Raw genomic sequence first — 19,370 nt, 5'->3', positions numbered from 1 at the left:
CCCTCTTTAGATGTAAACATCATCAGCCTACAGAATTTGTTCTGAAAAACCTGAAGAAGTTACTCACATATTGTGAAGACATCTACTTGTATTACAAGCTGGCATACGAACACAAACTTTACGATGTTGTAAATGTGCTTCTGAAGGACCCTCAGACCGGCTGCTGTCTAAAGGACATGCTGGCCGGTTAGGTGGATTCAGGTGACACGTGAGGACGGCTGCTGCCAGGGATTCCTAAGTGCCTGTCGTCTTGTGCTGAAACGAGGTACTGACAGATGTTTGTGGTCAGTGTAGAGAGAGATGCACTGGGGATCTTTGATGTCAACACCAGGACTGACCATACCAGTCCTTTGTGAATAGTGGGTAAAAGAAGGAGAAATTTTGACAAGGAAATTCCTTTTCGAAAATGATCATGCATCTATATTATCATTTTCTGTACATACCAATATATATATATTGGTATTAAGGAAAAAAGTTCCATCTTCCTCAGGATAGTTTTACTTTAGGAGCTGATACAGTATTTAGTAAAGAATAGCTGTGCCTGTAGATTCCAGTTTCAAAGGAATTTAATATTATTTACACAGTTGAGGAACAGATGATACATTTCCATTTGTTAGAAACTGATCTCTATAATAAAATAGATTTTAAATTCAGTGTATGTCATTACTACTGCTAAGGAAACCTTAGCCCTTGGCTGCCTTGAAGCAGTCTTTATTGGCTGTAGTTATTGCTGTAGAGTCCATTCTGTAAATTCCTCAAGTCACTGGATGGCCCTGTCTCCACTTGGTGGTCTACAGAGCTCTGATTGAGACTCCTACTCCTATGTAAGAGAAATTTAAAATACTTGCTCTGTCCCTATTTTTGATTCCATGGCAGTTTCCAACAAAGTCTCTAAGCACAGATTTGGTTAAACTGATAACCAGAATATATATAATAGAGAAGATCACCCAGTCTCTGCATACAGCCATCACCTGAGTTACAAGCTCAGTTACTCCAAAATAAATACTTCTAGGTATTTAATTAGGCCTTAGTATCTAAGCAACCAAATAATTTCTCCAAATAAATAAGAGGACTGCAGCTCCGTCCCTTTGTTGCTCTAGAGTGACACTGCTAAGGACTTTGCAAATCACTTTTCTTCTAGAACTGCACCTACTCATTGAGCACCTACAAAGCTTTCTAAGTATACAGAGAACTCTAGTCCCAAGAGCTTTGTTCTATACTCTCCAAAAATATCTCTTGGGAGGTAACACAAAATGTAAGTCCTCACAATAGTGACTTTATTAAATTAGTTGCTTTATAAAACATTGCAGATGTCATAATTGTTAACATAACAATTTACCAAACTGTAGTTAACTGGTGCAATTTGCTGAGCATGTTTTATAAAGGAAAGGAAATGCCAAAACCCTGTTAAAAGTTGTTCCACTGCAGTCTTGGAGAACAAAGGAAGATTTGTTTCTCAGACACTTACATCAGGCAAATAAAACAGGTGAGGAGTTTCCCTCCCCCATCTGAAGCTCCGTCAGTAGAACAGCCCGATAAATAGAGACTATACAGTCTATAGAGATTCCACAACTCGTACTGCAACGATGGAGAGGTTTACCTTCTTCAGCTTCAAAGTTGGAGGGTTTTGGTCATTTAATTATCAAACTAGTGCTCTGCAGCCGCCGTATCTTCGCTGAGATCAGCAGTCTTCTCCACACTGTATTTTTAATATCCTCACGCTCAATCTTAAGACAAAGCAATTTTAATACTAGGTGCACACCACATGCCCTTGCAGCAGACCGCTTTTCTCGACAAGTTATGAAGTAGTTCAAGGAGGTATGGTTAAGGCTGTATTACTGAACGGTGCTGGTAAATACTACACAATTTTTTTTGTCATGTTGCAACCTTTGTTTCCAATTTAGTGACTGCTGCTATGGAATCAGATAGCAACAATGACAACATTATTAGGTTTGTTTTTTAAAACTATGATTTAGTAGCAACAGAGATTCCCAATTTTAACCCCTTGGCAACAAGATCCAAGTTCCCTCATTTGCACATTAGCACCTAAGTGTCAAGGGATTAAATAACCAGCACAAAAGATACTGCACTTCTGATTGTAGCATTTGGCAGAACTGAAAAGAAAGGAAGTTGTGCTACATGTTGAAGGGATTGTGGGCAACAGAAAGAAGACGCCAGGAGAAGATAAGCGTCACATGAAGTCCTCGTAGTCCTGTGCGTATCCGCCGTCGTAACCCCCGTAGTCCGCCAGGTCGTCTTTCATGGTGGCCTTTAGTCCCCCTCCGGGAACCACACCTTTCTTCTTCTTTTTGGCTTTGCTCTGCTGAAGATAAGAGAGAGTTAGATCTTAAGACTTTATCTACTATGGGCATCTGTATTAGGTACAGCAACCCTCAGAGTCAAAAAAAAAAACCTCTGGTTCCAGAAAAACCGAGTTCTCTGAGATTCCAGAACTAAGCCAGGGTAATTATTATTACTTTAGAAAAACATGAACATGTCTACAAACAGAAGGATGACAATGGCACTTACACCCCTGTCCTATTCCAGTATAAATGGTATTAGGGAGCTCTTGACTTCTCCTAACCAGCCTTGGTGAAAATACCATGTCTACACCCCAGTGTGCGTGTAACACACATTTCCCACCCAACTCGCTCTTTTACCTTTTCTTGCTTCTGTTTTTCACTGCAGAGTACAGTCAATGAATTGGTAATCTTTTTCAAGTCATCAATTTCCACTAAAAAAAAAAATAATTTTTAAGAATTTTAGAGAATAAGTAAAAAAGCAAAATACACATTCTTCACGGTGTCATGAGAAATCTAATTTGTCCATCATTAACTTCAGTAACTTTGTAAAAGGCTGTTAATTTCTCCTAACATGATAGAGAATCTTAAGTCTATGGCTAGGCTCACAAACCAGAACTGTTTAAAACTGCAAACCCAGCAACAAAACTTTATAATGATCTATAGTCGCCAAGACACCACTGTTTAACCAGAAACTGGAAACATCTACAGCTCACAGTGCTCCCTACCATTCTTCCGTATCCAGTCTAAACACACAGAATAACCATGCCTTATGGAAATTACATATCCTTAGTTTTCAGAGGGGAGAATCTGAATCAATATGGAAGGCCAATCCTCAAAGCCACAGACGACAACTCCCCGACCCCTGAGGTCTCCATTTTCTAGCACAAGAATGAAAATGAAAACAGTAGGTATCTCAGGAGTCCCAAGTGCCTGCCCTACCAGGAAATAAACTTGGCCAACGCATCCTTCCACCCCATTAAAATATAAAGCTGGAAACAGACACGAGTTTTTAGCTACCAAAAAAAGTGTTCAATTTTGGTTAGCACCTCTGAAACAGAACAAATAGTGTGTACAAAATAAAATGACAACTATGGGCATATCACTGACCAAGTTTAGAACCTTCCACTTAGTAATCATTTCCCAAAGAAAATCCACTTTAAAATTTCTGTGAAGAATTTCGTTCTCGGTCTTAAAAATAGCAAAAAGACTAGCAAAACTAGGCCCTCCCACCTTGGTGCTGTACCACCACTGGCTGCCGTCCCCATACCCCATGCCCCTGAAACGCATGACTCTTCTGGGAGCATGAAACGAAACCCACGGACCCAGAGACTGCGTGGCAGCTCTTGCAGCTGGCTTCCTCATTTATAAAGTGAAAAGACACTCATCTGTGGTCTCAGTTGTAAAATTCTGTATGCTTTTCCCCAAAAGATACTTCCTTACCTCCCTTCAATATAAAACAAGAAGCTAGTCTTTTATTAGCTGTTGTGCCAACAAGCACAGATGTCTCTCTGGGAAGCCACTGTAAAAACACTCAGAAAGCGTCCTCAAAAGACCACTTAATGTGTATTTGCAGAACAACATTCCTAAGCTACCTGCTAAAAAGCAAATCTTCAGTGTATTAGAACATCCCCTACTTAAATCCATCCACAGGGGTCAGAGATGAGAATTACTTACATGAAATACAAACATCTCGAACTAAGGCTTCCAAAAAATTGGCATAATATAGTGACTTTTCATATTGTGTAATTTTATCTTTTAGTAACTTTCCAAACTCTGTGAAGTCATCTCTTGAGGATGGGTTCATAGCGTCTATTCCATAAACTGTATTATTAACACCTGTAGGAGAAAGGGGACACGCAAACTATCAGATTTTTTAAAATTTAGAAAGAAGCCTATCATACCTAATAACCCTATTATTTCATTCTAAAACAGAGGTTCCCAACCTGAGTCGACTGAACTCTTTGGACAGAATCCAAGTGGTCTGTACATAATTACTGTGTCACAGGTTATTCAGTATTTTGATACCTATTCCAAAATAAATAGGTTTCCTTTGTAAGTAAAATCCTCTGTACTTTATGCATTTAAAAATAGTATGTTAAGAAGGGGACCATAGCCTTCACTTGGCCCAAAGGAGTCCCTGGCACAAAAGGGAAGCTCTAAAAGCACTTGTCCAAGAACAGCCTACAGCAAAGATTGAAGACAAAGGGAAAAAAGCCAACAAAGATGGTTCCTGTCCAAGTATCCAGCTAACCACAGAAGCTACGTAGGAGTAAACCATGTGCTAAATCCCAACAGAAACTTTAATCTAGCTTTCAAGGGTTCTAGGCTGCGAGACAGACGCTTCTGTGTGTGCGCTGTATGTGCTCAGTCGCGTCCAGCTCTTTGCAGCCTCATGAACATGGCGCATTTTCTAAGAAAGACTGGAGTGGGTTGATATTTCCTACCCCGGGGGATCCTCCCCACCAGGGGTCAAACCTGCATCTCTTCCGTCTACTGCACTGGCAGGCCAGTTCTTTTTAACACCAGCGTCACCTATTCCTCTATAATCAAGTCATTACTTGTTCACACCGATCCAGTACTTTAGTATTAGAAACACAACATTAAAACCCTATTAACCAAATGATCACCGCATGAATACATGTTTTTGCTTTTAATCTGTAACTGTGTGTCCCATCTTAGAATTTATTACCACATAAACCCTTCTCTTTAATAAACACAGGGGTGGCTTTTACCATCCTATGAAGACAGGATAATGGGCACGTGCCCTCTGTAATGCGATGAGAGTGGTGGAGACATGTCAAGCGCTTGCCAGGACACAGAAGCATCCACGGCAACTCTTGAGATTGCTGAAGACTCACTAAGAAGTTAGCTCACACTTCCAGTGAAAAGGAGAGTGATCACTACAGTCAGCCTGCTTGGTCCATTTTAAAGAAGGGACCGGGGGAGAGATCAAAATAACTAGATCCTTCTAGGTTTCGTTTCAAGGTTATTTAACTGTTTCAACAGGATATTCTACTCTGAAAAAGTACTCAATAAGCAGAGACAGCAAGTAAATAAAATGAGAACTTTTAACTATTTTCTCTGACTTTGAATCTTCATCCTCTGTGCCATGTAACTCCCCCTGGAACTCTCTAAACTTAAATTTACAGAATCCTGAACATACCTTTTACACTACCCTAACCACAGCGGCAGGCACGGGACTTGGGAGTGGAAGTCCTCCGAGGGTAGGGCACGGTGAAGGCCAAGAAGGGGCAGAGCCTCAGCCTCACCAAGGCCAGCACGCTCTTGCCTAAACCCTATGAGACTTTAAGACAGTGACACGCCTACAGTCAAACGCTTAAATCTCAGAAAGTTACAGACTCACATTTCACCCAAATTTCATCCAGCGGATACATATACTTAAATCAGCAGTATACTTTATTTGGGTTCAATAACTTAATCATCTTTTATACAATACTCAAATTATTCAAAAATCTGAGCATGTATCTCACTCTACATTAAGTAATGAAACCTCAAATACAAACAAAAGAGATTAAGTTCTAATACCTAAATTATCATGTTTCTTCAAGAAAGATGTTTTCTGAATTTTCAAACTACTAAGACCTCCACAGTATTCACTTACAACTTCAATACTACACTGTTACCACACCCCCACTTACCAAAAGTTTCTTTTGCTAATTCAAGGTCAGACTCTTCCTGTAATTTCTTAAGCCGCAGTTTATCTGCTAATTGTTCTTCTGGTGTTAGCACTTTAGGTTCTTCAGGTTCTTCTAACTAAAATGAAGTTTGAAAACAGCTGGTTATAATGAACGCAGTACATATCTATCCTGTATATAATTTTTTTCTAGACATATAAATAATAACAAACATTCATAGTGTTTACTGTATTTCTACAGTAAATTCTTTTAGATATCCTAATGTTATAGGAAAAAAACCCGAGTCACAGATTAAGCAGCCTGCCCATGGTAACAGAAGGTTAACACAGGTGGTAATGTCACAGAGTTAAGATTTGACGACTGGGTTTATTTCATGGTGATTTTTTTTTAATTAAGGAATTGAGACTGCAGACAAGTTGAAAATAGCTTTCTTATATTCTGACTAAAACTGTATACTGAAAAATCTTTTCTAGAGTAACTGTGGTAATATTTATCAAGTTTTAAAAATATTATTATATGCTTTAATAAAATAATTCCACTTTTAGATATTCCTCTTAAGAAACCAAAGATGCACACAAATATTTAACCAAAAGGAGGTCAAATGGGGTATTATTCATAATAATATCAAATAAATGTAGAGATGATCTAAATGTTCCACAACAGAATGGTTCAAGTATATGGCACATCCATAATAAATATTATACAGACATACAAAAAAATTTTTTTCAAAGAATTAGAAAAACATTTCCCCCTTATCTTTTTATTCCACTTCTTTGACAGGACAATTAATAGTCTAATTTATATCCCTTCTATATGCCATCATAAGTTTCTATAACGAATATGTTACTAACAGGAGATACCTTTGATAATAGTGGGAAAAAGGTGAAGGGAATTTGTGCCATTCACAAATCTCCGTACCTGTGCAGTTTGAAGATTTTAATTCAAAAGGCCACTTCTGAGACAGGTCACATTTTGTTTCTCATGGAGAAGATTTTTCAGAAAAAGGGGACCATCTCCACTGTACTGACTGACCTGAACACCCTTGTTTCCTGCATCAAAACTGAGTACGTTTTAACAACACTTCACCTGAGATAAAATTAATGCACTGAGTGTAAGGTTTCTTTACTTTGGAGACTAATATCAAGATACAATAAAGTAAGTATAATGCTAAACTTCAATGACCAACTTCTTTGAGCTGTAAGAATCCATTCCTTGTTCTGAACAGATAAACATACATGTAAGTGATCTCAGATATACAAACACAAGTTACTAAAAAGCATCTAAAACGTTCCTGACTGGGGGGAAACAAACATTCTCACATACTGTTGGCCATGATAATTTGCTACTAAGAAGGAATCACAGCAGCTGATTCCAGGCCTAAGAGAGTTCACCAGAGGAGCTTATTGTGCCACAGAACCAGGGACCTTTCACAGACTAGCAGGGCTCTGTGAAACAGAGGAAGACAGAACAACTTAGAGGGACCCCACTGTCCAACTCTGGGACAAATTAAGCATTAAAAAAAATAATCGCTATATCTAAATGAAATTCATAAAGACCTGTAAGTCCATAAATTTACTCAAAAAGAAAAAACTGAAACCTACAAAATCCTTCATTTTTCACCACTTAAAGTTACCACACTCCCTCCTTACTCTGAAAATTAGTAATTAAATGAATTAAGCTTTTATGCTTTCTAGTACAAACCATATCCAAAGTAACCAAACAGAAAAAAAAGGGGAAAAAGTCAGCCAATAAGAAAATGGAAGTCATAGAATGAAGTATCACCTTTCTGACACCTAAAGAAATAATTAGGCAATGATCACCAGTGACACTCCTAAAACTGGGCCAGCAGTAAAAAAGGAATCTGTAATGTTACAGGAGAAGGGCCAGGTTGTCATCAACTTGACTCAGTAATCAATTTTAGCATCACTAATAATAGTACAGACATTATATGACCTGATGTGATGCAAGGTGCTTGCCTGAACAAAGCATATGCTGGGATATTCTGGGACAATTAGATGCACATAAACTGAATGTAGACGATGTTTAAAAATGACTTACATTAGGAGCGTAATTATATGAGACACAGCTTTGCTTTTTCAGAAATGCATACTGAAGTATTCAAAGGAAAAATGCAGAATGTTTGTTACTTATTGGATTATATTTTAGCAAAAAAAAAAAAACAGATGAAGCAAGTTGGCAAAATATTAACAACTGGTAAATTTAGGTGATTTGTATATGACCCATTATGCTATTTTCTTGAAATTCCTCTTAATAAAAAGTCGAGGGAATTCCCTGGTGGTCCAGTGGTTAGGCGCTTTCACTGTGGAGTTGTTTCACCAGGTTAAAAATAAAATAAGAAAGCTTGCTATGTATGATCTATGGTAAGATTTCCATGATTATTAACTAAAGCCAAGGTGAAAATAAAAAATGGGTGGAATATGACCATGTAGTTGTATACAAATATATAAAGTCACCTTGGAGACATCGTAATACACCAGTATTTAAGTAAATACTTAAGTAAATATTTAAGTAAATACAGTATTTAATACACCAGTGTATAAGTAAATACACTAGTATTTACTTATAAAGGGAAAGAGAACAAATCTGTGAAGAGTTGGGAGCCCCTCTTAATACCATTTTGATTTCTGAATCATGTAAATGTGTTTTCTATTCAAAAAGTAAATGAACACAAAATTCCTGATCTTGCTCCAAATAATCAAAAACAACATTTATATAGTACATGGCAGAGAAATGGATGCTTTTTATATTTACTCAAAATGTACAAAAAAAAAAAAAGACTAATCTCAGCTAGAGAGAGCTGCAAGACACTGACAAAAGCCCTGACTGTGGGCACAAGACAGTCCTGCTGCCTCAAAGTGTCTGTGAAAACCTGAAAGGCATCTAACACATAACGCTTCTCGGTTTGTTTTTTGCAAAAACCACAAATTCCATGTGTTTGGGATCACCTTATCTGATGATATCCATGCATAGCCTTCACAAAGCCCTTTACACACCCAGGTAGCATCTGCTGCTTGCTAAGGTTCTGCACCACTGCTGACGCGAGGATTCTGTACTTTGGAAAATAAACAGGACTTACTCTCTTTTTAATTTCTTCTTGCCTTTTCTTCTGCTGCCGTTCTTTCTCTTTTATTTTCTCTGCTATTTTTTTCTTTTCTGAAATTTTTACTTCTGAAAGTAAAGAAATGTTTTAATCATAGTTAATCTTAAATATTTTCTAGTTTATGAATGAGACAGACATGACACTTACATACTTCAAGAGATCAAACCTCTCCCAGCTCCAATTTAGATGGTGATTTTCTGGCAAATAAGAATAGAAAAGTTCTGGGACTTCTTTCTCCTCTCTAATCTCACCCCTAAGATCCAAACACTTCCTTTCATGTTTCCCCACAGTCCTTTAGGTGGGACTTAGACCATTCAACTGTGATGCCTCATCCTCTAATCTGTTTACATTTTAAAGAGAGAAAGAGAAAAGAGATGCAGGGAGAAGAGAATGAAACAGAAGGATGTTTGGTTTCTAAAAATAACCAAAATTTCCAAGTTTGCAGCATTTTGTTAGTTGTCTTAACATAAGCATCAGAGTAAGATCTAAACCCCGAAACTGAGGAAACCCAATGGATCACCTGGTTTTACTTCTGCTTCTTCTTTTTTCTCATCATCATCATCATCCCAGTTATCCTAAACAAAAGAAAACTCCATTAATACTTCTTACATGCTTACTCTTCCCTGTGATCTTTATTATTCTAACACCAGAGAAAAAAGTTCGCTGGGTTTTTTTTTTCTTTTTCTTTTTTGGTGTTACATTAAATTTATAATTTTGGGAGAACTGACACAATGTTGAACTGCCCTAGCCAAGAAAAAGGGCTATCTTTTCATTTGTTCAAGCCTACCTCTGTATCTTTCAAAGAATTTTTTAAAGTTTCTCTTAAAAGGTTTTGCATATTTCTCATTAGGTTTGTTCCTAAGTATTTGGTCTTCCCTGTTGCCACTGTAAACATTTTTTTTCCATTTTCTGTCCTCTGACTGGTGGTTGTATCATACGAAAGCTACAGGGTTTGTATGTAAACTTTATATCCTGCTACTGTATAAACGTAAATACATATATGTTGTGCTCAGCCGTGTCCGACTCTCTGTGACCCCACGGACTGCAGCCCACCAGGCTCCTCTGTCCATGGAATTTTCCATCAAGAATACTGGAGCAGGTTGCCATTTCCTACTCCAGGAGATTTTCCCAACCCAGGGATGAAACTCACGTCTCTTGTGTCTCCTGCATCAGCAGGCAGATAGATGCTTTACCACTGCACCACTTTGAAACCCAGGTACCTTACCAACTACGTTTATCACTCAAGTTAGTCCCATCGCTGAGTCTCTGTGGTCTTCCAGGTATACTACCACATCATCTGCAGGTGAGACAGCTCTACTCCCCCTTCACCAATCTGTGTGGCTCCACAACTGATTTATCTTATCTAATCGCACTGGCAAAACCTCTAGTACAGTATGAAAGAACAGTGGCAGAGAAAATGGGGATCAAGTCCTTGTTCTTCTCTTAACGGAAATGCCTACAGTGTTTCCCCACGAAGTGTTATGTACCCCACCACATTTACGGAGTAAAATTTTAACTTTTCTTTTACTGCTCTGAATTCCAAGTCAATTAGAAAGTCTTTTCTTAAAGCAAGGAGTTTTCTCTAGAAGATGTATGCCCCCATTGTTTTTTCATTTACATCTCTGATCCTTTGGAATGTTTTCTTCTCTACGATGGATCTGAGTGCGGATCTAATTTTATATTTTCCCAAATAGTTACCCAGTTGTCAAAGCACCATCTGTTGAAAAGTCCACCTTTCTAATATCCTATAATAACTATAATTGGAGTATTATCTTTAAAAACTGTGAACCACTATGTTGGTTCCAAATTGGGAAAGCAATACGTCAACGTTGTATATTGTCACCCTGTTTATTTAACTTATATGCAGAGTACATCACGAGAAATGCCGGACTTGATGAAGCACAAGCTGGAATCAAGATTGCCCGGAGAAATATCAATAACCTCAGATATGCAGATGACACCACACTTATGGCAGAAAGTGAGCCTCTTGATGAAAGTCAAAGAGGAGAGTGAAAAAGCTGGCTTAAAACTCAACATTCAAAAAACTAAGACCACGGCATCCAGTCCCATCACTTCATGGAAAACATATGAGGAAACAATGGAAACAGTGACAGACTTTATTTTCTTGGGCTCCAAAATCACAGCAGATGGTGATTGCAGCCATGAAATTAAAAGACACTTGCTCCTTGGAAGAAAAGCTATGACCAACCTAGACAGCATATTAAAAAGCAGAGATATTATTTTTCCAACAAAGGTCCGTCTAGTCAAAGCTATGGTTTTTCCAGTAGTCATGTATGGATGTGAGAGTTGGACCACAAAGAAAGCTGAGCACCGAAGAACTGATGCTTTTGAACTGTGGTGTTGGAGAAGACTCTTGAGAGTCCCTTGGACTGCAAGGAGATCCAACCAGTTAATCTTAAAGGAAATCAGTCCTGAATATTCACTGGAAGGATTGAATCTGAAGCTCCTCTAATACTTTGTCCACCTGACGCGAAGAACTGACTCATTAGAAAAGACCCTGATGCTGGGAAAGATTGAAGGCGGGAGGAGAAGGGGATGACAGAGGATGAGGTGGTTGGATGGCATCACCAACTAGATGGACATGAGTTTGAGTAAGCTTCAGGAGTTGTTGATGGACAGGGAGGCCTGGCATGCTGCAGTCCATGGGGTCGTAAAGAGTCGGACACAACAGAAGTGACTGACACTGTACACCTGAAACCTATAATACTGCAAATCAACTATACTTCAATTTTTTAAAAAGCCCATCTTTGCCCCATGATTTACCATATACTGTTTTCCTAGACACTTGCTCTATTTCTGCTTTCTATTCTATCCCACTGGTTTGTTGTCTCTTCATGTACTAGTATGTACTGTTTTAATTAGAGGCTTTATAGTATGTTTTTAATGTAAGCTGGGGCTAATTCCCCCTTTTCAGGTTTTTTAGTGTTTTCCTGGCCATTCTTGCACACTTGTTTCTCCATATGAACTTTTATATCAACTTGTCTAACTCCACAAAAAAGCTTCTCCATTAACAATTAAAACACAAGACCACCAAGCCAAAGCTAATGGCCTCTCTTTAAATAATTCACAGTAGTTTTAAAAGAAAATTTGAGCTGTCTTTACACTTACTTTCCCAAATGTAAAAGCAGCCAACATTCTGGCTAATGGTTTTAATTATTTCAAGCAACATTTCACACAACATAACCCTGGCTAATGAATTAAATCTTTATAAAAATTTAAGCCCAATTTTTTAAAATTAAATTTAAAAAAAAGAAAAAAGAGTTAAGCTCAGTACAACAGAGGAGTCAAGAGCTGATCCACAGCTTCATGGAACCAACTCCCTAACTTGGGCAGGCACTTCAAGGTGGCTCTGCAGCCTCTCTTCTCTATGCCTAGCACACAGTCCCTGAGCTAAACATTAAACAATTATCAAACAATTTTTAAAGGGTCCACAGAATTTAGAAGGGTTAAGTTCAACAGAGAAAGACACAGTCCTGTGTTTAAATAGGGCTTTAACCTACAGGTAACCTGACCACTGTCTCAACCACCACCAGGCGCCCTAGGACACGCCACCTGAAGCTTAGCCAGAGGATGACGGGCAAGGCAGGAGGCCCTGGCGAGGCCAGAGGGGCAGGGCTGACGAATATGCCACAGCTGCGACAGCAAGCTTCTGGCTTATAAACCAAGAGGCCATAAATCTGAATCAGGCTAGGTGTCTGTAAATTAACCAAGCGTTGATTCTTAATAAAAATCTAAATCCAAAGAAATAAAACATCCTGATCAAGGCTGCCATGGAGTGGGAAGAACTTTGAAGAGAAGTATTTTTATAATCACTTTACCTTTGCAATTTAACCCATAGTTCACAGTTAACAAACACAACGAAAGCAAACCAGCTAGTCACTTTTTGAACATCTAAGAGTTAGAAATTAGACGGTAAATGTTCGTATCACCCTGCCGGTTTGCTTAAGTGCTTGCATCAATACAGCATTGAACAAAAGGAACCAGAGAGCTAACACTAAAAATTGACTACTACTAGAAGTTTTTGTCATTTTAGTCTTCAGAGAACGTAAGAAAGCTGGGTTTGTGAGTGGTATGCTACTTATATGGTTCTTAGATAAAAGAGCTACCTGCTGACTTCTAGGGGATGTTTGTAACTCCCTACTAGTAACAGTGACGATAACAGCAGCGACGACAATAGATTGCATTTACTAAGTGCTTGCTCTACACTAAGCTCTGTGCTAAAGACTTTATGTTTAATTTTGTTTTTAATTCTTTGGCCACGCTGCACAGTTTGTGGAATTTTAGTTCCCTGACCAGGGACTGAACCTGGGCCCGTGGCAGTGAGTCCCAACCACTGGACTGCCAGGAAGGTCCCCAAAGGACTTTACATATGGTAACACAGTTAACCCTCACAAAAGTCCTGCAAGTCAAGTAGTGTTATCCCCACTGTAATACACGGACACAAAGGCCCAGAGATAACTATCACACAATCTGGAAAACTAATGAAGGAACCTGTTTTGAACAGGACATTTCTTTACAGTGTCATACTAAACATCATTTCTTACCTGAATCTGAAGTATAAATGTCTGGGAACTAGGTCCCTCCACATCAAAATGTGTTCTTTCAATTAGTCCTGGAATGGAGTCCCCTGGAATTGCAGGGAATCCCATATCAAAGAGAAGGGTTATGGTACGTACTAAGATACGCCCAGCTGCAACTATGTCAGATATTCATCTCAAATTGCCTGTGATGGATTCTACTAATTTTAACAAATGAGTCTAGCAGCCTCTGGGAGCAGGAGCTCAAGAGGAGAGAGGCATAGCTGAAAATGAGCAGCCCCATCCCAGTAACCCCCACAGAGAAACAGCACAACGCGGCAGGGTTTTTGTTCAGTGCTGACGTTCCTCAGTCCCCTGTACCAGTAACACCTCACCCCCCAGGTCACCGCCTGTCCAGGGTCACATCCACCCTGACTTTGCATCCCGCCTCTACCCCGCCCCTGGTTTCGCTATCGAAGAATAACCTTACTCCAGACGGCTGTCACACTGTCCCTTCAGTGCAAGTGTAATGAGGCCACCCGGATTTTCAGCACAGAAACGGTTTCAAAAACAGTGGCTCCCGTCTCCAAGTCCTGGAAACAACTACGACATCCGCTCCTCAGCTCATAAACGGACCATGAAGGCGCCTCACCCCACAGCGCTGGGAAGAAGACGCTCCTTTCTTACAGGGGCAGTCACTCCTGTACTGAGGATGAGCCTGCTCCTTTCTTACAGGGGCAGTCACTCCTGTACTGAGGATGAGCCTGCTCCTTTCTTACAGGGGCAGTCACTCCTGTACTGAGGATGAGCCTGCTCCTTTCTTATAGGGGCAGTCACTCCTATACTGAGGATAAGCTCCTCCAGAGGGGAGCACAGTGACGTCAGAAAAAACAGACTGGTCACACTTTCGAACAAATGTAATCCCCAAAGCTTTCCCCATGAACTTACGACAGTTTTTGCATCCTTAGTTATAAAAGTAAATGCGTAAAAGTAGAATGTTTAAAACTTCCCAATTTTCCCTAAACATCAAGACTTTGTAAATGCTGACAAAAAATTCAGATAAAATACAAGAAGGGTTCCTAGAGAAACAGCTAAAATTAATGGTTGTTTTTGGTTCAAGAGTTACCTATCAATATCCAATTAAATTCTTTAGCCAATTATCACTGGTAGTCAATAAATCTTTCAACTACAATATCCAAAAGTATTTCTTTTACCTCCAAAAGTATTTCCAAGTATTTAAAGTATTAGTATCTCCAATATTAACCAGGCTCTTCTAAAATGGCCAACTTCCTCAGAAGAGAAGCTGTTTATTAACTACCTGCTTATCTATACTTACGTTCTTCAGATAAACACCCAGCATCATTTGAGCCACTTCTCTAAAAAAAGGGTGTTTTTCAAGTTTAAAACCTGCTTCCCAACTAAATACAACTAAGAATTGAAAACATAACAGAAAGAACTTAAACCCTGGCTTCTTTTTATTTCTAATGATGCAGCCAGTAGTTGGCTAGTCTGTCATCTTATAATGTACAACTACAGACTGTCACGTGCAGTAAGAGAACATGTTTAGGGCTGAAACTGCTTCCAACTTAAGCAAGTGTATTTATAGATCATCCAACAGAAGTAGCTTCAATGAGCAGGAAAACTCTTCTGCCCCACAGCAGAAGCCCATTAACTAATATATATACCCCCTCCTTTTCTTCTTAAGCACAATAGTTTGGTTTAGATAAAACATAATCTCTTGAAGCAAAAGAGTCTTTTACTGGGTATTCTGTAAGCTGTACCAATTCTGTTCTGAGAAACCTCAGAACTCTGTAGTGAGCTCCTGCCATGGCTAGACCTGACAGCAAAGCTTAGTTTTTAAAATAAGCTCAAATGTTCTTCCATCACCTCACTACTTGCTTGTCTCTGAAAGCCAGGGTATCTCTCTCAATAAATTCTACTTCACTTAATTCATTAAGCTTTTAACACACTACTATGGCTCAGCACTCTGCTGAATTCCATCTCAATACCGACCTGTCTCATATTTGGAAGTGTTATCAATCAATTCTACTTCAAATTCCTGGCTAAGCTAGATCAAGAACAAGACACTGAACATGAAACAAATGGCCTGTTTATTCTCAATGGTCCAGGACAGCAAATATATTAGGTAAATATTTTTCAGCAACAAACACACTTCCCAACTTAAAACTTACTAGTTTATAAAAAATTGTCAGGGTATTAAAATGATACAACTGATATTTTCTTCAAAATAATCTGGCTGGGTAAGGAGAGCAGGAAGACAGAATATAGAAAATAGAAGGTTGGACATGGGTTAATAATTATTAAACTTTTCTTTCCACTTCTGTATATGTTTAGAGTTTTTCATAAGACACACACATGCACACACACACACCTTCCAGATATCCATTTCCTAGCAAAATGCCTACCTTCTGAAAACTTCCCAACAATCTCCCATGTCTTTGAAATATAATCCTCTACTTCAGAAGTGCTGTTTCCAATACTTCAAAAATGTCCTTACTCTGGTATATTTAAACTATTAACTGGGATACGATCCTAACAGACAGCTGAATGGGCATAATAAGGCATGCAGTTTTCAACTAATCCAGTTCTCTAGGGTCTTTTAAAGACATTTTGTAATAACATTATAGAAGCAAATGTGTGAGACGCTTAATTACAGCCAGAAGTTTTCTCAAAACAAACTCTACACCCTTTGAATAAATCTAGCTTCTATCTGTTTTAGTGAAATGATGGGAGTCTAGTAAAATGGAGTAAAAGTTGTATTGTTCCTGCTTGCAGTGGGTAGGTACTCACAGCAAGCAGAAAAAATGATCAACACAGCCTACACATCATTCCAGAAATGGAGAAGGAGTCTAGATATATGCCAAGCAGACAATTCCTCCCTGCCTCTGCGCTGATAGCAGGATAGGGTAGAAAGGGGAAATAAAGCTCATGTGAGAGGAAAGCATGCTCCCTGGTTCTCATCTTTTAAACTGGGAAGAAGCACAGCCTTCCCCTCCCCGCCCAGTGAATAGGAACAATTCTAATTGCACCTAAATCCACTTCTGCCACTATCAGACTGCTATTTGAAAAGTCAAGGGCAGCAAAATGCTATGTCTACTGAAAGACATTCACCTAGTGGAGCAAGTCACTGTAATAAAAGACCTTGGTGTTCCTTTCATTTCTCAGGATGTTACAAATGACATTAAGCCTATACTCTCAAAGGTTAAACACTACATGCTGACACAGACTTAAGAACTTACTGTTTCTACCTACCTTACTTTTGAAGGACTTTTCAAAAATTCACATACTGTATTCTTTAAGGACTGTGATTATTCAGTCTCATGAAAACTAAACCCTGCTAACAACTGCTACAAAGGCTCAGCATTAGAATGTGAGAATTCAGAAATTTGGTATTAATGTACTCCTTACTTTTTGAAAGTTCACTTTATGACACTTCACTTTTTCTAACAAAGTACCTTAGTACCTGTGTTCGCTAAGTGAAATCCAAAAACAATTTACAATGTTATGACAAGTGAAAATAGCATCTGTTTTTGCACTGAGCTGTTACAGTGGCAGTGAGTACCCTAAGCAGCAAGAGTGGCACCATCAAGGCCAAGTTCATTCTCCACCAAGCTCCTCAGAGTCTAAGCACCAAGCTGCCGGAGCTCTGACCTGTGTCTATGAGCATCTGTGCGTTACCTTGACTGACGCTGTGCATTCGTTAGCAAGACGCGTCCTAAAGTAACTGCTTCTTTCAGCTTAGGAAAAGTTTGACAGGAATGCTCTAGTTTCAGAAAGCAGGGAAAACCTGCTCATTACCATTCAAGGTGACAAATTTCAACTCTAGATTCTGAGCAAGCAAAAACTTGCCTGACAACCATGGTCATTCCATTCAAACCAAAAAATACACAATAAACACCCATTGTGGAGAGAACTTACTCCTACTGAGCTAAAGAAAGCACAAAATGTGGCACAAAAATGACCCCAGATACACGATCTAAACAGCCTAAGCGTATTTTCCACTAGCCAGAAAAATTAAGACTACATCTAGAAGCAAGAGAGAATCAACATTTACCCAGTGCCTACCAAGTGTCAGACAACTCTGCTTAATGCTTAATATATTAACTTCTTTAAAGTGCAAAATAATGCCTGAGATAGCTTCTGTAATGCTAAGATTGGGAAATGGGGGAGGGGGGTGATTACAAAACTGGTTTATGTTCACAAATAGGAATGGTCAAGACAACAACATAGATCCAGGTCTGCTGATTCTAAACTGCTAGGAACCAAACTACTCTAGGAACACCTTATCTTGGAAATCTGAGAAACTCAACAGAAATAAAGCAACATTTCAACATGGAAATAAAATGGGTAAGTTCAGCTTCCTACTACTCAAAGATCAACTTCAAAGTTTAAGTAAAAGAAATAGGCTATTTGTATAAATACAAACAAATTATGCACTGGAGAGACAAGATAACCTTTATGTAACATTTACCTTTAAGTAAGATCTACAACTCCTAAACCTCCAAAATTAGTTACAAGTGGTCAGAATTCTATTTATCAGGATAGACACCACTTACACAATAATTTCAGTCGGGCTTCTTCATATCAGTCTAGACTACTTCATTCAAACTTCATTTTCTGGTAATTCCTGATTCCCTAGTCTCTTCTCCCTTATTTCCAATTTTCCTAACAGATGTCTTAACTCCTGAATCTACTATGCATAGCAGTCAAAGGACAAATCTGAACTAAAGGCTCAAAACACAAAACCTGCCACAGTGCAGGGAGGTGACTAATATTCTGCAATGAGGGTGATAACACAATCCATTCCCATGTCTACACAACATTTAAATGAAACAAAAACGTAAATATCTTCACAATGGTGTTGCTTATTAATTAACCCCAAGGTCTGAAAAGCTCACACCATCCCTGAACCTCAGGCTGTTCAATGAATTGGACATCCACCTCATCAGACAAAAGTAAAATCTAAACAAAAGCAGTATGGACACGAAGTTCCTAACGATTATCTAGCTTAAATTTTTTTTATCTCAAGCGGAAAGATTTGTAGGTTTGTTATCATGAGCTGGGTGTAGAAGTCAGTAGAATAAACCATTCACTAAATGAATCAAAACCACAGAAAACCATTTTCCAACTCATATTAAATTTTATCTTCACGGAAATAAAGATTTTGAGAACTTCGTTAATGAGAATCCTAACACTCTGCACTTGAGAGATTTGTAACTACTAGAAAAACGAAAACAAACGCACACACTGTCATCCGCAGCCACGAGTCCCCAGGAGGTCTCACAAACAAGCGCAGTGTACAAGGCACAGGGAAACACAACACAGCGGGCTCGCTCGCCTTCTCCAACCACGACATCAGTATTTCCTTACGGGTTCCCGTGTAGATGAATAACCCACTCTATCAGAGCCCCATTTTTCAAGTCGCTGTGTAGACTAGCCAGGTTTCTGACCACTAAGGTAGCTGTCTCAGTCCTCAATTCATCTTTTTACCACACGTAGGGAGAAGAGGGTCTAAAAATGGGGTCTTAAAATTATTTCACTTGTGTGTGGGGAAAAAAGGTGGCTGAAACTACACCACAATATTTCACACATTTAAAAGCTCTAACAAACTCTACCAGCGGGCCTTTGGGGCTGGAGACGAGCTACCAGCCCGAGGGACGCCTAAGCTCAAAAAGGCTTGAGTGTTAGGAAACGCCCCATGTGGGATGAGCAAGGGCCCCACCTTACCCTC

The 19,370-nt window shown here is 39.0% G+C and overlaps 2 protein-coding genes across 2 annotated transcripts in view; one reads left to right on the top strand and one right to left on the bottom strand.

Moving 5' to 3' along the window:
• The window catches only part of SPG11 (spastic paraplegia 11 (autosomal recessive)), a 76,407-nt gene extending 75,757 nt beyond the window's left edge, over window positions 1-650 (top strand). Inside the window, exon 41 of the mRNA XM_010845189.1 lies at window positions 11-650. Within this exon, the coding sequence (XP_010843491.1) occupies window positions 11-191 (181 nt within the window). The 3' untranslated portion in view covers window positions 192-650. The remainder of the gene's footprint in view (window positions 1-10) is intronic.
• Window positions 549-19,370, bottom strand: part of EIF3J (eukaryotic translation initiation factor 3, subunit J) — a 19,497-nt gene continuing 675 nt past the window's right edge. Inside the window, exons 3-8 of the mRNA XM_010845190.1 lie at window positions 9,601-9,655; window positions 9,057-9,148; window positions 5,963-6,077; window positions 3,978-4,139; window positions 2,661-2,734; window positions 549-2,323 (exon numbers count right to left, since the gene is read on the bottom strand). Of these exons, the coding sequence (XP_010843492.1) occupies window positions 2,192-2,323; window positions 2,661-2,734; window positions 3,978-4,139; window positions 5,963-6,077; window positions 9,057-9,148; window positions 9,601-9,655 (630 nt within the window). The 3' untranslated portion in view covers window positions 549-2,191. The remainder of the gene's footprint in view (window positions 2,324-2,660; window positions 2,735-3,977; window positions 4,140-5,962; window positions 6,078-9,056; window positions 9,149-9,600; window positions 9,656-19,370) is intronic.

The sequence above is a fragment of the Bison bison genome, unplaced genomic scaffold, assembly GCF_000754665.1.
Source record: "Bison bison bison isolate TAMUID 2011002044 unplaced genomic scaffold, Bison_UMD1.0 scf7180017864213, whole genome shotgun sequence".
In the NCBI taxonomy this organism is placed as follows: Eukaryota; Metazoa; Chordata; class Mammalia; order Artiodactyla; family Bovidae; genus Bison; species Bison bison.
Note: the sequence above shows the minus strand (reverse complement) of the source record. Positions and strands in the feature narration are given on the sequence as shown.